Source organism: Ptychodera flava, assembly GCF_041260155.1.
Source record: "Ptychodera flava strain L36383 chromosome 3 unlocalized genomic scaffold, AS_Pfla_20210202 Scaffold_25__1_contigs__length_14229661_pilon, whole genome shotgun sequence".
NCBI classification, from domain to species: domain Eukaryota; kingdom Metazoa; phylum Hemichordata; class Enteropneusta; family Ptychoderidae; genus Ptychodera; species Ptychodera flava.
In genome coordinates this window covers 9,647,294-9,666,195 of record NW_027248279.1, presented here as the reverse complement: position 1 = coordinate 9,666,195, position 18,902 = coordinate 9,647,294, and the positions used below count along the sequence as shown (strand labels likewise).

Sequence of the window (18,902 nt, the reverse complement as noted above, 5' to 3'; positions counted from 1 at the left end):
CAATGCATCTCAATATCATGTAGTTTGTCCCCTCCATCACAAGACAAAAGCTATTTAAGGTAGCGAGAATTCAGTCAGAAGTGAACAATGATGTCGAAAGATAAAGGTTGAGACAATCGTACCAAAATTTGAAATGACACGACATGAAAGCTCATGAGGTAAACAGTTGTCCTTTGAAAATCATGAACTCAAAAGACACACCAAGTTGTCCCACTGTGACCTTAGATCAGGTGACCGTAAAGACCATAAACACAGGCACTTTGTTTGGACTTTGTCCGAACATTGCCACTGAACAGTTTCACTACACTTGCCTTGTGGTCGGACATTTTGGTTTTCACAACCACAGGATACTCCAAGCGGAGGGAAGGAACACGCTATTTTTCACTAACAACCACCGCCGCCACCAGACCACTGCAATTTCTTCACTTTGAGGCTCTGCGATCAGTGTCTTCGGACGACTAAAGTAACGAGTAAGGTAGGGACCACCTAAAGGCTTCATAGCGAACAGGAAGTATAAATCGATCTCTAGAGAAATGCTACCATGTATGACATAGCAGACATAGTAGATTGCTTCGGTTGTAACATGCATAATGCTAATCATGTTGAATTTTACAAAACGGCTCGTAACCATAAAGATAAAATTTCATTTACTAACACTATGACTCGAAAGCTAATCATTTGAAAAGATTTTGACTAGTATAGCTTAGGCCGAAACCTACGATGGGAATCGTCTAACAAAACTACTTATGACATCCAAATAACATTTCCAGAATATTCTCACAACACAGATCATTTCAACTAAATCTTTTTGAATTCTAGCGTTTCCACAACCTCGAAAGCCATATATCAAACTTCACCTCAGCTACATTGTAAAGACTCATAAAGGTTATCCCCAGTGACCTTTCCGTGGACACTCATTTTTGCGTGAGAGTCGGTAATTTATTTGTTCAGCATGACGAGCGTAGTTAAGTTCTCGTTACGGTTAAGCATGGGTGCAGTAAGCTGGCATTATTACAGTTACGTGCTTTTGTCAGAAGACAGTTCTACCGAAAAAGACTTTCTAGCAACATGAAATAAACTTGTGGTGTTATATTGAATAATCATTTATCTTGTTGATAATATGCCACACATTCATTTCAAAACTCATGCTCTACATATTTTGTAGGTGTAACAATTGTTCATTTTTAAATCTCGTCTGAAGAGTATTGATTAGCCTACATTTTTCGATGATAGTGTTTACAGTTGCACGGAATAATTGTCATCAAGATACTTCAGGTTTACCTAAACCACAGGAGAGACGACACAGGAAACCTAGAATCAACATGACAGTGGTATTAAGAAACTAATCAATATTATTGTTGCTACAATCTATTATTGCAGCATGATCAAATAACAGAAAGTAATAGTTTGCTAATAGACCCTACTTATAAAATAATAAAATCAAGACCTCGGCTAGATTAAATGAAACAAAAAATACAATATCCATATATAAAAATCTGACTTTTTGAAAGCCAAGATCGAGCTTTGAACGACCACCACAAAGAGTTATGCTTTTTCTTCTTCAGTACATGAAAGTAAAGCCTATTTAAACTTCGGTATATCAAGTATTGTCCTAAGCTTGTGAACTATGACCTAATGGATACCTCCTTCGACTAACACGATTGGAACTAATTTGGGATAATTGGATAGTGAACTTATGTTGGTTTAATTTGCTAATGCAATCCAATCTTTTCTCTTTAAGCAATGCACTTGTTTTTTATGAGTAATTTGTAATGTTGCAATACATTCAGCAACAGTACGCCAAACCCTTCTGAGAAATGTGAAAAATATAAAGATCTGATTCTTCCAAATTATTTCCAGTCCTGTTGAAATGCCCTGCATCAAGCCATTAATACATATAGAATATGGTAGCTACTCTGTCATTGAATAATAAAAAGTGTTATTGAATGTGACCTTTATATTCATGGAATAGCTATGTTTCCATTGATCAGCAGCCTTGCATTTTGAATCATGATCATGACTTCCCTATTTTTCACCGTATGAAGCTTTGAATGGCGTGGCTAATGTTATCTATAGTACATCAACCTATGAGGGAAGTATAAAACATATTCACATTGTCTACATATTTACATTGTTTTTATGAGGACAATTATTGTTCTTCACTGAAATGTAATGATTTAAATGCAATAATGGAGCATCTATAGTGTGTGTATTATGGTTTCCAATGAAGTATGGCTCTTTATTTATAGCTAGCTTCAAAAATAAATATTAATACTGCACTGTACTTGACGACTCTAGGTGAATATATTGAACCCCCTTCAACAGAAGGTCAGAGATAATACAAACCTTTGTGTTGTTGCAGGAAGGTTTGACACAGAAGTTTCCAAGCCGTTACTACACAGTAGAGTTGCAGCGATACGACAAGAAGAATGAGTGACACAGCATCGAGGAGAAACAATGGGAAGCGGGATGCAAACAGTGGAGAAGGTAAGCATGTAAGACTGTAGCATGAGTTTCAAGATCTTTAGTGGAATACATAAAACTGAAACTTTGATTAAGAGAACCAGCATTTAGGAAAACATCAATGATTTTCCAACCTATATTGTATGCTAACTTTCTTCTTCAAAACATATTGGAGGAACAATACTTCAGCAGTTTTTTTAGCAGTATGTGGTAAAAGTAGTTACCTTAATATTCATTCTAATGGTAATGATTACTATAAAAAAGCAATAAATGATTACGGTTGTAAATTTTTACACTAAAGAGATCACATTAGGCTGAACTTATTCTTATAATTCTAAAGAAAATAAAACTGCAAATGAATTTACGATGTAGGCGTGCCCGATGCTACATCGAGCAAGATGGCTTGCAATGTGTACGTTTTGGGGATGATCCCGTGTGAAATCACTTTAATCCAAAACTTTCAATTTACTTTGGGCTAATTGCTTTGAAAACTGCTTAAAGGTGTCCTGGAAAGTATTAGCATATATGAAAGTTTTGGTACTTACTTACGGAGGCTTTCACTTAAAGGAAAATTTCGCCGCCTCATTAGTTATGTGCACTTACCATCCTATGATTACAATATGTCCGGAGAAGATTTTGTTTTTGTTTCATAGGGTAACTTATAAAAACTTGTTCAAAATGCCGATTGTAAGCCCTTTAGTGACCTTTGACCTTATATATCACAACTACTATTGCAGACTTGTTCGAAATTTAATCTCAGCTCATTTAAGTAAAATATCATATGTACTTACTTCTCTTATACAGGAAGGATTTAAGACCATACATTGGCGCATGTGCTGTAATCTTCTTTTTAGTCGTCATCACTGCTCACGATTTTAATTATACATGTATCTTTGATTTGTTCAGGTGATGTACAACAAGTTTACGAAATTAGTCCCGATAGCTCTAATCAAGCAACGGAGACAACACCGCTTCTTCAGAATGGTAAGTATAGTTTGTTGTATTGATTTGTTATATTTACAAACATGCAAGATGTAGCATTTCCGTGCTTACGCATGCAAAATGCAGATCAACAATATTCCAGAGTTTGACATCAGGACTTATAAGTCGAGATAAGTGTTAAACCCTACCAGGATCAAACTTTGCATTAACGTATTTTAGAATAAGTAACTAAAGATCTGGTGGGTAAGCTTCCACGTACTTCTTGAATTTTCAAGGAAAAAACGGCTATGCCTTAAATCTGTTTAAAACACATTCTGACTAGCAATATTGAATTAACATCATGTTTCCTTCAGCTTGATGAGTTACCCATGATGATCAGCTTCGTTAGCTTAAAATATGGTGTTCTTTGCTCTTACAAATGCATATAAGAAGACTGTGCAAATTGAAAACGTTTGACATGGAACTACTTTTGAGTTCATTACTATGTTTTTTATGAGAAATATCTGTATTCTAAAATCCATCAAACTTAATGAGCGGGTTTACACTAAATATACAAGCTAAAATATGCAAGAAAGCAATGGACTTACATGTTTCCAATAAAAGTCTTCATTGAAATGTATCTGGTCCTTCTATACGTTAACCCCTCATATTGAAGACTCATTATTCAAATTACCCGCAGTATTTCTTTAATAACACGGCAATGCTTCATTTCAATATACGATTACCGGTATATGTCCAAATAAGAAAGTAGTTGACATGAAACTGCTTGTCTTTCACTACTGTAAAAGTCCATTATCTTAAATAGTCAAATGTCATAATGTTTCGTTCCTACATGAACCCCTCACATGAACTTGAATATGAAAACAGTCACATAGTCTTGTGTGGTCAATATCTGAAGCAAAATTCTTCTGATCTGATACAATCATTCTGAGTATGTCTGACCTCTTGACACATAGTGTATGCAAATCATTGTAATGTTTGCAACACTATTTACATTTTATTTTGATGTTAAAAGTACAAAGCAAGACTTTTACACCAAATTCGATTCCATCCTATTAGCAATTCTTTAGATGTCGGGCAATAGGCTGATAGACACACTAAGAGCAGTATGACTGCCTGAAAGATATGTCTTTCGAGGGAGGATAGAGGGCGCCCTCGAGAAACGGATCTTTCAGTCCATACAGCATTGCATGTTCGATTACAAAACTAAAATGCATTGAATTGTAATGTGTGGAAGTGAAATTTACCGTAAGGTTTAAAAAGACTCCGTGTTGGATTTTTTGTGAATTTTACGTTGAATACTCTTTTATTCAATGGTCGACTATTGCCAAGCGTTTTTTATTTATTGGGTGGCAAATTATGTTCACACACCTGATCAAAAATAACCTTACCCATTTACAAAATGTTTTCTGTCCACAGGAAACAAAGAACATGGAAACAGTTGTAGGAGATTACTCTGTTGCTGTTTTCCATGCTGCTACAAAAAGGTGAACAGGAAGCAAATGATGGTTCTGAGGCAAGACCAATTGCTACAGGTAATTAATTACATCAATGGATTCATGTCATCTTTATGCTATAAAAGTTTTTTTATTGCATACAATCATTTAAAAACAAATTCACGTCCTCTTTGAAATACATTTTTCATTATTCAGTCAGTAGAGATCTTTAGTTTAACCATACATTTCTTAACACAATGCATATTTTTAAAACCTGCAAATACTTTGACATAGTTTAATGACAAAGTTTAGTAGTTGTCATGAAAAAAAGGGCTAATCTGACAAATTTTCACGAACGTAGGACACTTCATTATATATATATTTCCATTACCAAACTAATAGGCAACTGCAAAGAATATATCACCACTAACTATGGGAAATCAACTAAACATTACATTCATCTGTTGAAAGATACAGAAGTTTCTGCACTATCGACCAAGGCTTTCTCTGTGAAATTAAAATTAAAAATATGAATCAGATAATTTGTCGCAGACGGTTCCAAATAAATACAGTTAAAGGAACAAAGTCCGTATTTTGATTGTTACCGACAAAACATGTACTTGCATAAAGTCACTCAGTGTACAAAAATGTCAATAATATCCCTTTGTTCAATTCAAATAGCTGGTTTTTACAGTGATCTCTGTACGAATATGATATTTTCCTATTTTGACTTGCTTTCCAATGACTATAAATATTGCAACATACAATGCGAGTTAAAGCTGCTATCAATGTGTATGTAATGAAAGACACTGCAGAATGAAAATCTTTCTAAGGAAACCTGCGTAAGGTCCACCTTTATATATCTAATAGTGTGCACTCCAGCTATAATAATAATAATAATAATAATTTATTTTTCTTAAGCGATTTCCATCAATAAAATATCAAACCGCTTTACAATAAAGTACAAGATGAAAATACAATAATAATAAAAGTACCATAAAATGCTCTGGTTAAAATACAACAAGTACATTAAAATACTATACATGGTGAATTTTATGCTATGAGCTAGAATTTTTGTAAAGACAGTTAAATTATTAATTGAATGTTTACTATTGTGTGGTTAAAACCAGAGTTGAGCTTCACAGTGAACAAGTATTTCAACACGTTGAGCTTCACAGTGGACAAGTATTTCAACACATTTCATGACAGACTAACTTTCATATCAAACAGAGTTTTTGAAAAAAGTTCAAAAAGACCATTTTTTTCCTCTTTACCTGCATTTTTTTTACTTTTTTAAATTTTTTGACTTTTTCATAATTTCTGAATGTATTTGCATATTTTTATGAGCAAACTATTTAGGTTGAACATAATCCCTTCTTCATTTGATTAGCAATCTGAACATGTAACAATGTAGTGATACATATTGCATTTTCTGAATTTTCGCAGGAGAGTTTGGCATGGACATTTACGCAGCATCCAAAGTACATATGTTTACACCTATCTACCTACTCATATACACACATAATTTCATGTATACAATAAACATTTTTGTGCCCTTGACAAATTATAAGCAATCTCTTGCGTAGGTATATCAACCTCTGCACAATCCTGTATTCAATCACCACAAGTGAGAGCAAGCGATTCACCTCCATCGGATGCAGAACGATTGGGTGGCTCTGCCATATCGGATGATAGTACTCCTCTGTTGGTATTACAACTGCGAGCCATGCTACGGTGCCTTCCAATGGTAAGTGTGTAGAAAAGTTTAATCAAAGACTTCAAAACCATTTTGTGTTTCTACCGGTATAAACGTACAGAATTTAAGGAAAGGGGTTTATCATGCTTGGTATTGTCAGATTCGATTGGCTAATATCCGGATTGATTTGAACAGAAGTAGTCTAAGTAAAAATAGTTGAAATAATGAAGGGACCACAGGAATATGCCAGAAGTATAGCAAAGGGATGGAAATAAAAGTAGTCAGGATCATGTTTAACGTGTCTAATTTTCGAATAAATATTATTTTGTACGTATGACACATTTTGCGAATATGCTTGTAATTGTATCGGCCATCGCTGATTTGAAAAACAAAATACTATACTCAAGTATCACCATTAATTCTATAAAGAACAATTAACTTGTAGGGATTCATTGTCTTTTTAGCTAAAAACGTAATGAAGCACTAAAATTAAATTAATGTTAACAATAAAAATTCCGTCAAAAATATTTAGAGCTTAAAAACACCAATTCAAGAAAAGGACGACCTTTTTGTAAGGTCTTTGTACACACTTGCCAGTACTATAAAGAATCCAAGGCCAAATAGTTTGTGATGGAAGTGAGGAAAAACTGTATATTGGTTAATGACAGAATTAATAGTAGCTTCTTAAAGGTACTTAAAATGCTGTTTTTTCCTTCACATTGGATCTTGTCTTTCTTGATCATTTCAAAAGATATCATTAGCGAATTTTGTTTCATGGTGAGCTGATTTTACATCTGATAGTAATATATTGTTACCATTTCTTGCTGGTTCAGCAGATCATCTCGAAAAAGAAAGAATCGTATGTCCAGCAACATCATCAATTGACCCAGAGTTGAACACTCAAGAAAAGTTTAATGAAACAGGGCTTGCAACTGCAGAAGCTGGAAATCTGCAGGAATGCCATAACAGTAAGTCGTTTCCAAAGAAGTAAAAACGAAACAAATATATCAACGTGATAGCATTTTGAAATGAGAATTGCTACGTTTCTGCTCAGTCAGACTTGTCTAAAAACCCTAACCGGCCATCACGTTTTTCACTTTCGAACGCACGACGTCCTTATTAGCATATCAATAGAAGTCAAAAGACGCTGCTGGAGTGAAAATCTTGAGTACTCCTTGGAAAATCAGCCAAATTACGTGAACGAACCAGAGACTTTGTTCACAAAAGGAGTTAGGGAATGAGCAATAATCAGAGTTCAGCAGGTATAGGTTATTTATTAAATTACACTTACTTTGGTTTATTTTGCCATTCAAAGTTCCGACATAAGTTGTATCGTCCTAATAGACCCATTTTCACTGCCAGTTGGTCCAAGGCTATCCGTGGCGGGGTTGACCCCGCATAGCGACGCACGCCACCCCGCCAACAGATAGCTGTGTTTCCTCAGCTACATACACATACATACATACTTAAAAACTCTCTAGAAACAAAGTGTATTTCACAAATTACGTATGCAAATAATCAGAATAAACAAGATTTTGTCAATTCTCATTAATCTTTGAACCAAATGTAATATTTCATAACTTACTACCGCAAAAACAGTTTGACAGATGTTGAACAAAATGTACTCATGGAAATGGTCATCATTTGAATGAATTTGAAAAATTCCTAGTACCAATGGAGTTAGCCTACATTTCCCCTGATTCAAGATGATATTATCGCTTCGGATTGCCAAGCTATATTTCAGAGCTAATTTATCATTTTCTAATTGTTTGAACTCCCTTGCAAGCTTAGATCTTTTGTATTCATTTTATGAAATGTGTATGATAAAAAAGCACCCTATGCTAGACATACTGACATGCTAACACCATGTGTGTATGAAGGATTCATCTACCTGTTGTCTGCCTAGTGATCTTCTACAATCAACAAATTACTTTGTTTATCAGTATAAGATCATTTAATACCCTATCTCGGCCTACTGAATTGCCCAGGGCCATATTGGGCCATATGGAATATTGAATTATAAATGTTCTTAAATTCCTTATTCACTAAGTGGGGTCTTTAAACCCATGTGTAAGTTGAAAAAAATCAGTTTTTCTCCTGTATGCTGACAATTCTGTGTTTGTGATATCTTTAATTAGCATTTACACCAATCAATAATTTTGAAGCATTATAATAGTCACTTTTATAAAAAGAGTTGTAATATTGAGTTAAATCACTGCACAATCTAAATTTGATGAAACACCAAATACAAATGTCTTGGCAGATGGATTAGTCCAATTTTTTTGATTGCTCAATATAACATGTTCTTTGCTTGTAGGTTCTCACCAAAATGACACATCCTCAACAAATATGACAACAGGATTGAATCCATTCAGCAAATATCTCGGCAGTTTAGCAAACAAGATCGGAAAAGGTAAGAGTGTATCATTTGGTTTACCAATGCGGCCAAGCTATGCTTTTTTGATAAATATTCATGCACATATGATTAATTATGACAATCGAGTAAGACATCCCTTCATGATGTAGTACCTGAATGGTGTGCAATCCAGTGTCGCTGGGTCAATGATGCATGAGGATTTTTGAGTATACGATAAGTGCAAAATAATTTTACATTTGTTCTATTTCTAATTACAAAGACATTTCCCACTTTTTGATGCTCATCCTAATGAAAAAAATACCGTCAATGACACTGGGCTCACATTTGTTTCAATGCGGCAGGCCAAAGTGAGTATACTTAACTAAGTTTAACCCCTGGAAATATGCACACTAAGTTTCAAAGCACTCGAATGAACAATTTCAGAGAAAATGATTTTTATGACCAAAAATAGGGAAAATTGCCAAAAAAATGCAAATATGAAAAATTCACCACAATTTGAAGACACTCAACTATGTATGCCTCTAGGTACATGCATACCAAATTTCAATGCAATCAGAATAGGTAATTCAGCCAAAATGATTTTTTTGCCCTAAAATGCAAACATTTGCCCCAAAACACAAATACAAAATTTTCCACAATTTCCACAATTTTTACACATTTACCGTAGAATCAAGAGTATCAAGTTTCAAAGCAATCAAACAGATACTCTGGGAGAAATGATTTTTTTGACCAAAAATGGAAAAAATTGCCCCCAAAAACATGAATATGAACATTTCACCACAAATTGAACAAATCTGACAGGAGACACCCTAGAATCATGCATATTCAATTTCAAGGCAATAGGACGAGAGCTTTCCGAGAAGATTTTATGACAAAAAAAAAAAAACGGGAAAATTGCCCCAAAATTCAACTATCAAAATTTCACCGCAATTTGAAAAATTTAAATAAAAGTCACCATAAAGAACCTGCATACCAAGTTTCACCTTAATCTGACAGTGGTTACAGAGTTTTAGCAATTTGCAGGATTTTTCCTTTTACCTCATTTGCATATTTTTGAAACTTACATGTTCACTGGAACAAAGTCACATCTCCACTCCTGGGTGCATATGTACACCAAATACTAAGATGGTAGGTGCTGCGTTTCAGGAGTTTTTGATATGGACGGACATACATCTGCACATACTAACATGCATATATACAAACATACTGTATAGACACCGCCGACCTACCATATGACCTCTCTTTGGTATATACATATACCAAATGTGAGTTAAAAATCAGCATAACATTGTTGATACTGCCATTACTAATGACAAGTACTAAGTAAAGTGTAATTGTTACATATATTTCATATTGTCCTTGCTCCCATCTTATGATCAGGAACAAATGATTCAGTAATAGCCAGCTAGTTTTGGAGACTCCAAAAACCTTCACATAATGGTAAAGTCTGTATCAGTTTATTGTCTTATCATATAATTTCCATTTCTATTAATGTTGCTTTCAAATGTACAGGTTCAAGCACCTTATTCACGATTTTTGACAGTGAATTTCATTTGAAAAGATAATATGTCAAATACAATAGCTAATACTCAACAACGTTTCTTTCTTACATTTATAACCAGATGATCTTCATGTTATACTCTTTCATGCTGAGAATCTTGACCATCGACCAATCCATAAACGAGAGAGGGAGAACATTAAAGACCCGCTCAGCTTGTTTGCTAAACTTCAAGAAGCTGGCCATATAAATGAGAATCACTGTAACGTCTTGGTGCATCTTCTGCAAGCAGCATACCTTGACAGGTTGGCAATTGAGGTCAGCGTCAGATATGAATTGGGATTTGATGAAGATGTCGATGATAATGATCTTAAGGAAATGGTCAATAAGAAACGTAGACAATTAGAACAAGCAAAAGGTAATTTTTTAAGTTTTCAACAAGTTTACAAAAGTATAAATCATTCCGTTCATGAAATTATAGAAAGGGTGAACTAACAATTGATGTAATTTATCTTCCCAGTACTATGACACACAATCCATATCAAGTAACTTGAATATGCATTAATTCAGATCAGATGGCAGCACAGTATCAAAATCATCACATATTGATATAAATCGATTAACAATTTATTTTACTTTCTCAAAGAAATCGTTATGTCACATAGTTGTGTTACATAAGATTTGTAACCATGTTGGTCAGTAATTGTAATTTTATTATGTACGTTGGAGTGGCTTGCTGTCTTTGGAAGGTAGTCCAAACAGAACAGCATCACAGTGGTCCATTTTAGATTAGATAAAGGTTATGAATGACTTCAATTCGTAAAGTATTGACTTATGTGACCAATTGTCTCAAGGTGATAATGCATACATTTGCATGTGAGGGCAATGTACTTCCTGAACGTGTTTTGATCATTAAAGATCTCACCAATATTATGGGGTGAACTTGCAAGGTGAATAACAGATGGGACAATGCTGATAGAGTCGATGATATGAAGTGTTGTGGTAAACATATAGATCTAATGTGTATTTTGCAATCTTGAAATCAGTGTCAGTATGTCATTGTCGATGGTGTCAAATACACATTTGCCTCCATCGAGTGCTCTGTATAAATCAATGGTGACTGTGACAAGTGCTCTTTCAGCGCAGTGATTTCCCTATATGCTGATTGAAAAGGCTGTAACGGTAACGAATTTTCCTGGTTCCTATAGCATCCTAGGTTTTGATAAGTCGTGCAGTTCTGTGAATGTTTTCTCCTGCACGTATGTCTGTACACCTGTATTGTTCAGTTTCAGGTCTACATTTCAAAGTTTGCCTCCTTCACCTGATGATTCTGAATCGAATTCAGCTTCTTGTAGTAAAGTGACTTACCAACTTTCCAACATGCATCATACATGGTACCTTTCATTGGACAGTTCAGTCTGTTGTGATTTGGTTTGTTTCAACACCATGAACACCTACAGCCAGAATTTTGTTTGTTGCTCAGTGGCGAGTTTGAGTTTTTGATGAGAGTTCATCATTACTTTTAGTTTGTTAAAGCCATCACAGGCCAGATGGTCTTTTACCTGGCTTGACTGCATCACATCATCATCATTACGTACACTGCCGCGGTTTCAAACAGCATGCTGCTTGCTTTTAAGGCTGCATTCACAAACACCTCTGCCGGTGGTGAAAGAATTATGGGGACCTGAAATATCAAGAGTATTTTGGGGGAAATTTAAAGGATTTTGGGACTTAAAGGGGCACCAAAACAAAACTGTCCCTCCATTGATATGAAATATATGTTTAGTTGTTAATGTTGCTAATTTTTGAGTGGTTTTGTTTCGTGTATCCACTGCAGTGTCCTGTTCTACTCCCTGAAGCATGACAAAAAGTCAAACACAGCCATATAGGTACGGTCAACATTGTTATAGAATGAAATTGAATTCGGGTCCAGACTAGAATTTATTGATCATCAATAACAATGATTATGGTTTTGCCAAACAGGATTTTCTTGTTCTTGCATGCTGTGGGGAGTAGAACAAGAAGCTAACAGTACAGTCGATATGGAACAAAACCTTTCTTACGTGATCATAAAGGGCCAATAGCTGTAATATATATTTACCTACATTTGCAGTTTTGCTTGTAATTGACCAGAGAGCACTATTATTATCACGAAACTTAGTACAGCTTAAAATTAACATTTAACAACTCTTTAAGTTATATACATATATATATTTTCATATTACAGATATAGCACGTTTTGTCCTGAAAAATAGAATAGTTTACCTGTAGATTGCCATAGAAGTGAAATAATTTTAGGTGAAATTCCAATATCATTCATGTATTTGTTGTCCACATCTGAACTTTCAAATGACCTATTTGAATCAAGTATCTTTGTTTCAATTGTCAAACATATTTGCCTAATAAACTCTGATGTTATTATTGAAAATTTTTTTGAGAAAGGGGGATTTAAATGCATGCGATGGGAGTTTGTTAAGGGGCATTTGAAAAAATTTGAGAATTTGTTTTGAATCACACCCCACCCCCCACCACCACTGCCACCACAACCAACTCAAGAGGTGTTTGTGAATACAGCCTAACAGCCTCATTTAATGATTTCCTAACAATTTTTTTGGCACAAAGGCCTACAACTATTCAATAAGGAATCGATCATTTCTTCCTGCAGGATGCCATATTTACAAAGCTAACCAGTCCATACACTGTTGTTACAAAGCTCTTCTTGGATTTACCAAATTGTTGAATATTGATGCTAAAAATACACTTGGTGGACTATCAAGTAGTCTCCAAACTTATTCCAAAACACAGAAATTTTTGTTTGAGTCCAAACAGCAGAATTTCATCGGCTTTGTTTTGTTTTCAGTTATGTCAAGGAATTTGTTTATCATGTGAGACCTACATGTATATCCTTTTTCAACACAATTGAACTGGTGCAGAAGTGATCAAAATGTGAGAGCCATTTTGGCCTTCCACTTTGTGAGGAAATTGAAAGTGTCTGTAGCCTGGAATTGAAATGCTGCCAATTCCAACATTTCATTTCTGACACCATTTTAACTTGGCAGCCACTGTAAATCTCAACCTTATAAGCACTCTGGCAGTGCCATGCTTGTTCACATCCATTAATGGGGCTTTTGAGCTGAACCTTCTCATAGAGGCAATACAGCCACAAATAACACATATTTCTTTTACAGGCTGGTCAGGACAATCCCCATTTCGACCTGACGGCTCTCCTCCTGAGAGAGAAATCCCATGTGAAACTTGTCAAAGTCATTTCAAAGAAAGAGAAGAAGAGTTAGAAAGGAAATATGAAAAAACCAAATCTGAATCAAAGCATTACCTCTTTATTGTATTACAAGAAAGAAACAATGCAGAAAAGCAAAATGCAAAAGAACATGACCATTGTGACAAAGAACAAGAAAAGCTCAGAATAGCACTTGCAAAATCAGAGTCTGATTTAAAACAAGTACAAGACAAGCTAGAATTAGCTGAGCAAGAGAGGACAAGGCTAGAAAGACAAAATGAAATGACGAGAAAAGAAGTAGAAAGAGTTCAAGATTTTCATAAGAAAGAAAAGGAAAGCCTGGAAAGTGCTAAATCTAACTCAGAGTCAATATCACAACAAATACAGGATCAGCTAGACAGAGTCATTCAAGAGCGGACAAGATTAGAAACACGCTTTCAGAGACTAAACAAGAAGCAGCTAAAGTTCAAGATTTGCAAACAGAAAATAAAATGTTAAAAATAACACAAACAAAATTAGAGATAGATGTAAAACAGGTGGAGGAAAAGCTAAGCATGATTGTGGAAGAAAGAAATATACTAATTCAACAACTTCAAGAAAAAGAGGACGTAGAAAAGAAACTTACGGAAGCTTGCACAAAATCCAAGTCAGATTTAAAACAAGTACAAGACAAGTTAGATAAAGCCATTCAAGAAAGGGGAACTCTAGAAAGGAAACTGGAAATGACTAACAAAGAAGTCAAAAAAGTTCAAGATTTTCACAACAAAGAAACGGAAAGGCTGAAAATTGCTAAATCTAAATCAGAGTCAGTTTCACAAGAAATACAGGATAAGCTAGATAAAGTCACTGAAGAAAGGAGAAAACTAGAAATGCAGTTAGCAGAAACTAAACAAGAAGAAGATAAAGTTCCAGATTTGCAAAAAGAAAATGAAAAAATTAAGATTGCACACGATAAATTTGAGGACGACATAAAACAGATGGATGAAAAGTTAGGCAGGATAATGCAAGAGAAAATTATACTGGAACAGCGACTTGAAAATACAGAAAAAGAACTGGTATGTGTTCAGGATCTGTACAAGGAAGCAAAAGAAAAGGGTGAGAAGTTAATTGCCAAAGGTAAGTTTGAATGAAAAGAAAGCAAGTGTAGGAAATAGTCATTGAAGAGTCATAGAGTCTTGATATTCAATGGTAAGTTCTATACAATAAAATGTGAAAATTCATTAGCAGAACAATAAACCTGAGTGATGAGCATGGAGGGAAATATAGAATAGCATGAAAGAGAATATAAATTATTGAATTAAGTCACTCTTTTGCATATATTTATGAATTAAAAAATAGTCCATATCTGTTGAGTCTTAAAATAAGTTAAAGACAATTAAAATGTGATAAAATAGGCATAATTCTGCCACCTATGAATAACAACACATTTGTTTTGTTGCAGAGAAGAGCGCATCAAAAGTTGAGGCAAAACCCATTGGTGGTACAAAATACATTGGTAAAAAGGAAAAAATGAAAGGTCGTATAGCAGGTGAGAGTTGAATGTATTATGGTAAGCTGTGGTTAGTTTATCATCAAATACAATTTTTCTGTAATGTATTGAAAAGACCGCTTTCAACTATTGAAACGAAATTTTTCTATTGAAACTTTTCTTTAAACTATTGTATTGAAATTTCTTAAAACCAAATTGGAAAATATGGGAGCCCAATTACCATAATTTGTCAAACTATGTTGTTTCTGTTTGATTATTAAACAGCAGATGACCTGTGAGTCATATTTAATAGTCTTCAGTCATTAAATGTTAGTAGTTTTCCTCACAGAGAAATGACTACTTTGTTGTGTACAGGATTTCTACATTATAAAAAGACTGTTTAAAAAAACCAACCACATACTTGATATATTGTTCGTAAACAGTTTATTATGCAACATTTATCTTGTATGGAAACTGTGTGCATCGAAAAATAGGGTGATAAAATGCTATATTGTAATGAGTTATGAGTTTTACAGGACATTATTCAACTCATTTTACTTTCCTCCATTAAAAATCAATTTTGTTACAGCACAGTAAAAATGCCAGCTCTTAAACTGAAGACAAACAAACAACAGATGTATATGTAATACTATATTCCACTGTTTGAACACATCAGCTCAGATACTCTATGATGGTTACTAACCTAAGGTAGAATACATAAAGGTTTGTCCTAATTAAGTCTCAGAGATGAAGTTGCAACACCTTCAGTTGTCAGGTCTTGTTGTTGTTTCTCTGATCTCAAAGGTAAACATCATTCTTTGGTCAACAGGGCATGAAAGAAAATAAAGAAGATGAGTTTATTGATTATGGCTGAAGGATTGCAATTCTCAGAACATTAATGCAATTGTGCCACTAAGTAAGCTATAAAAGTCTAAGGTGGTCGACCATATTTTCAATAAACAGAATTACTACAGGCAAAACACATAAGACTACAGAAGCAAAAGTAAAATTTTAGCTATAATATATAGGAATTTCATATCAGAATGCCTAACAACTTGCATAAGCTTGGCTACTTTCAATAACAAACAGAACTTTTTGTCATGTTAAGTGTCAGTGTTAAAAGTATTTATTAGATCACTAACTCAAAATTTTGATATGCTGAGAAAATGTCTATTACCCAAATGAATTGCAATATTATGTAGTTTGCCCCTTAATATGAAACAAAAAGCTATTAAAGGTAACAAGAATTGATATTTTAATCTGTTTTAGAGCCCCCTCCCAATCCATTCAAAATATTTAAATCCCACCCCTCAATATTCTGAAAATATTTATTTCCTTCTACTCCTATATTGCTAAACATCTATTACACCAATAACATCAACACGACATTTTAATTTTTGCCTTTATCATGTCCAAATTTTCAGTATTCAGCTTGAAAACAGCCCCAGTGTATTGCACATCTGTATCGTAATACAGGTTATGTTGACAAGTTGAATATTGTGTTCCAGCATGCTTTGTGGAGATTGCAAGAAACTGTATATGCAATGAATAGATATATATTGAAAAATATATTTTGAAAATTATACTTTTTTAGATTCCTTCAAGAGTCATGAATTCTATAAAATGCTTCCAAAATTGTTTTTAAGCAAAATACCCTTTGGTGTACCCAAAGCAAACTGTTCAAATTCCCCACTAACTCCAGAAACTTTAAATGCCCATTAGAATTGCTCCACCTCCCCACTACCCATTATTTGTCAATGCTGCCAAAATAGATGCAGTGAAACAATCAGATTGCTTCATCTCATCGTAATATGATACATACATCTGACAAGTTGAGAATGATCCAGCTCTCTGCCAGCATTACTAGATGTGTCTCAGTAATGAAGGTGTCGTATTTCCAGCAATCAGGCCTTTACACGTCTTGATACACATTTCTCTGATCTGAATGGCATTCTTCAGGCTTTGGTCAACTTGGAGGGAGAAAAAATAAAGAAGACAAGTTTCACATTTATGGATGGCATCCAATAATTATTAATTTTGTGAACAGGGATAAAATATTTAACCGTTTTTCTGCTAAGTTCATATTTCACCATCAGGTCAAGTTAATCAACACTAGTAAAGCAAAACATGTCTAATATGGTGCATTTTAACAAAAACTTGAAGATTTGAAGGTCCCTGAAGACAGAGATACTGTAAACATGATTTGAACAGACTAAAGTTACTATGACATACCAAGTCAAGTGGGTGAAAATACATATAGTTTTGGTTCAATACCACTTTTTAATGACTCGGCAGACGGCAAAGTGATACTATCTGGCAGGAAAAGTCAAGCAATATTGTCAGTGCCACTCTGACATTGGTTGTCAGAGCATGGAATATAATTGTAAATGTCAATTGAGTCTTTCAAAGACTCAAGAGCTACTTGAAATGACACTGTAACATTTGCTGACATATTTTCTCTTTCTTTTCCCTTCACTGGCATTGAAATACAGAGTATTAGCCTTGCAAACACAGCACATTGTGTGCAATGTTATCGTTGACAAATAATTGTAGTCCAGACTAAAATCCACTATTCAACTAGAACAATGGCCATTAGACATAAACATACTGTTTTGACAAGTCAAAGACCAACCACTTCAACATCATTTTGGGAACGAAACAAAAGCTTTGACAAACAGAACAGAAATTACATGATAAATCACAGCTTTTGGATTCATAAAAGATATGTTCCTTTAAGGCTTTTTGTCACAGTGAAACTATGAATCATGAACTGTCCAATGAGAGTTAGCCAGGTAGTTGTGGGTAAAAACTGAATTAGTAAAGTATTGGGCAATGTGATAGCTAAATGAAGCTACTACATGTTGTCAAAGTAAAATTTAAAATGTTGTTTTGTTCATAGCCATGTTTTCAAGCTTAGTGAAAGCTAATGATGAAATATACGACTTGATATCCTGTTTTGGTGTATATTTCATTGATTCTAACCAATTCTTTATTCATTTCCAACTACATTGTCCTCTTTTATGCATTTCTGTTTCCAGTACCTACAGAAAAGTAGAAGCCATGAATCAACTTTTAAAAAGAAAGGCATACTGTACTTCACCACTGAGGGTGCTGTCCAAAGGTCTAGCATTGCTACATAAAACATCAGGGTATTTAAGCATATCCTTCATCTGTCTTTTTAAAGTTGATTCATGGCTTCTACTTTTTCTGTGGGTACTGGAAACAGAAATGCATAAATTCTGCACAGAAAAGACAATAGAGGACAATGTAGTTGGAAATGAATAAAGAACATCAAAGTCTATTTGTAAATAAATCTAAGTATGTGTACATATTCACTGACAATGATTCAAGCTGTAGGAAAAGTGAGTGAAATAAAAGACCAAATGCTAGTCACCAATATTCTACTGATATTGTTAATCTGTGAAACAAACTATTTATTCAGTTCACTTTGTGTTACTAATGTAGCAAACTTTTAAAATAGATAAAAATCAGTATGGTAACTTACATCATCAAATATCGATGACCTTCAGTTTCGTAACCTATCAGCCTTATTGATTGAACTGTCTACCAGCGTCTATCTGGAAAGGAATATTGAAAAAAGTATTCAAGCATATCCTTCACCTTAGCTCAATAATTCAAATCTGATGAGTTTGCAGTGAACTATCTAAATGCTTACAATGACAGTATGTTCCTTTAAGGCTTTGTGTTTAACTACGAATGAGTTTTCTATGGCAGTTCAATTAGCCAGGTAAATTGTCAATAAAAATGAATAGGAAGTGAAGCT

At 34.3% G+C, this 18,902-nt stretch overlaps 2 protein-coding genes across 2 annotated transcripts; both read left to right on the top strand.

Moving 5' to 3' along the window:
* The first annotated feature begins 2,362 nt into the window (after nucleotides 1-2,362).
* On the top strand, nucleotides 2,363-14,421 carry LOC139125405 (uveal autoantigen with coiled-coil domains and ankyrin repeats protein-like). The gene is made up of 8 exons (XM_070691491.1): nucleotides 2,363-2,487; nucleotides 3,370-3,447; nucleotides 4,825-4,940; nucleotides 6,537-6,588; nucleotides 7,371-7,505; nucleotides 8,855-8,950; nucleotides 10,537-10,830; nucleotides 13,601-14,421. Exons 1-8 carry the CDS (start codon nucleotides 2,430-2,432, stop codon nucleotides 14,146-14,148), a joined length of 1,377 nt encoding a protein of 458 aa, XP_070547592.1. The 5' UTR covers nucleotides 2,363-2,429; the 3' UTR covers nucleotides 14,149-14,421.
* On the top strand, nucleotides 14,205-15,189 carry LOC139125403 (uncharacterized). Its single transcript, XM_070691490.1, has 2 exons — nucleotides 14,205-14,766; nucleotides 15,092-15,189. Exons 1-2 carry the CDS (start codon nucleotides 14,205-14,207, stop codon nucleotides 15,187-15,189), a joined length of 660 nt encoding a protein of 219 aa, XP_070547591.1.
* Nucleotides 15,190-18,902: the final 3,713 nt, after the last annotated feature.

Excerpts from the sequence above, each read along its gene's own strand:
- LOC139125403 (XM_070691490.1), top strand. The coding sequence starts at position 14,205 with ATGATTGTGGAAGAAAGAAATATACTAATTCAACAACTTCAAGAAAAA. Across the intron at positions 14,767-15,091 it reads TGAGAAGTTAATTGCCAAAG|AGAAGAGCGCATCAAAAGTT; the intron begins GTAAGTTTGAAT and ends GTTTTGTTGCAG.
- LOC139125405 (XM_070691491.1), top strand. The coding sequence starts at position 2,430 with ATGAGTGACACAGCATCGAGGAGAAACAATGGGAAGCGGGATGCAAAC. Across the intron at positions 2,488-3,369 it reads GGATGCAAACAGTGGAGAAG|GTGATGTACAACAAGTTTAC; the intron begins GTAAGCATGTAA and ends TGATTTGTTCAG. Across the intron at positions 10,831-13,600 it reads ACAATTAGAACAAGCAAAAG|GCTGGTCAGGACAATCCCCA; the intron begins GTAATTTTTTAA and ends TTTCTTTTACAG.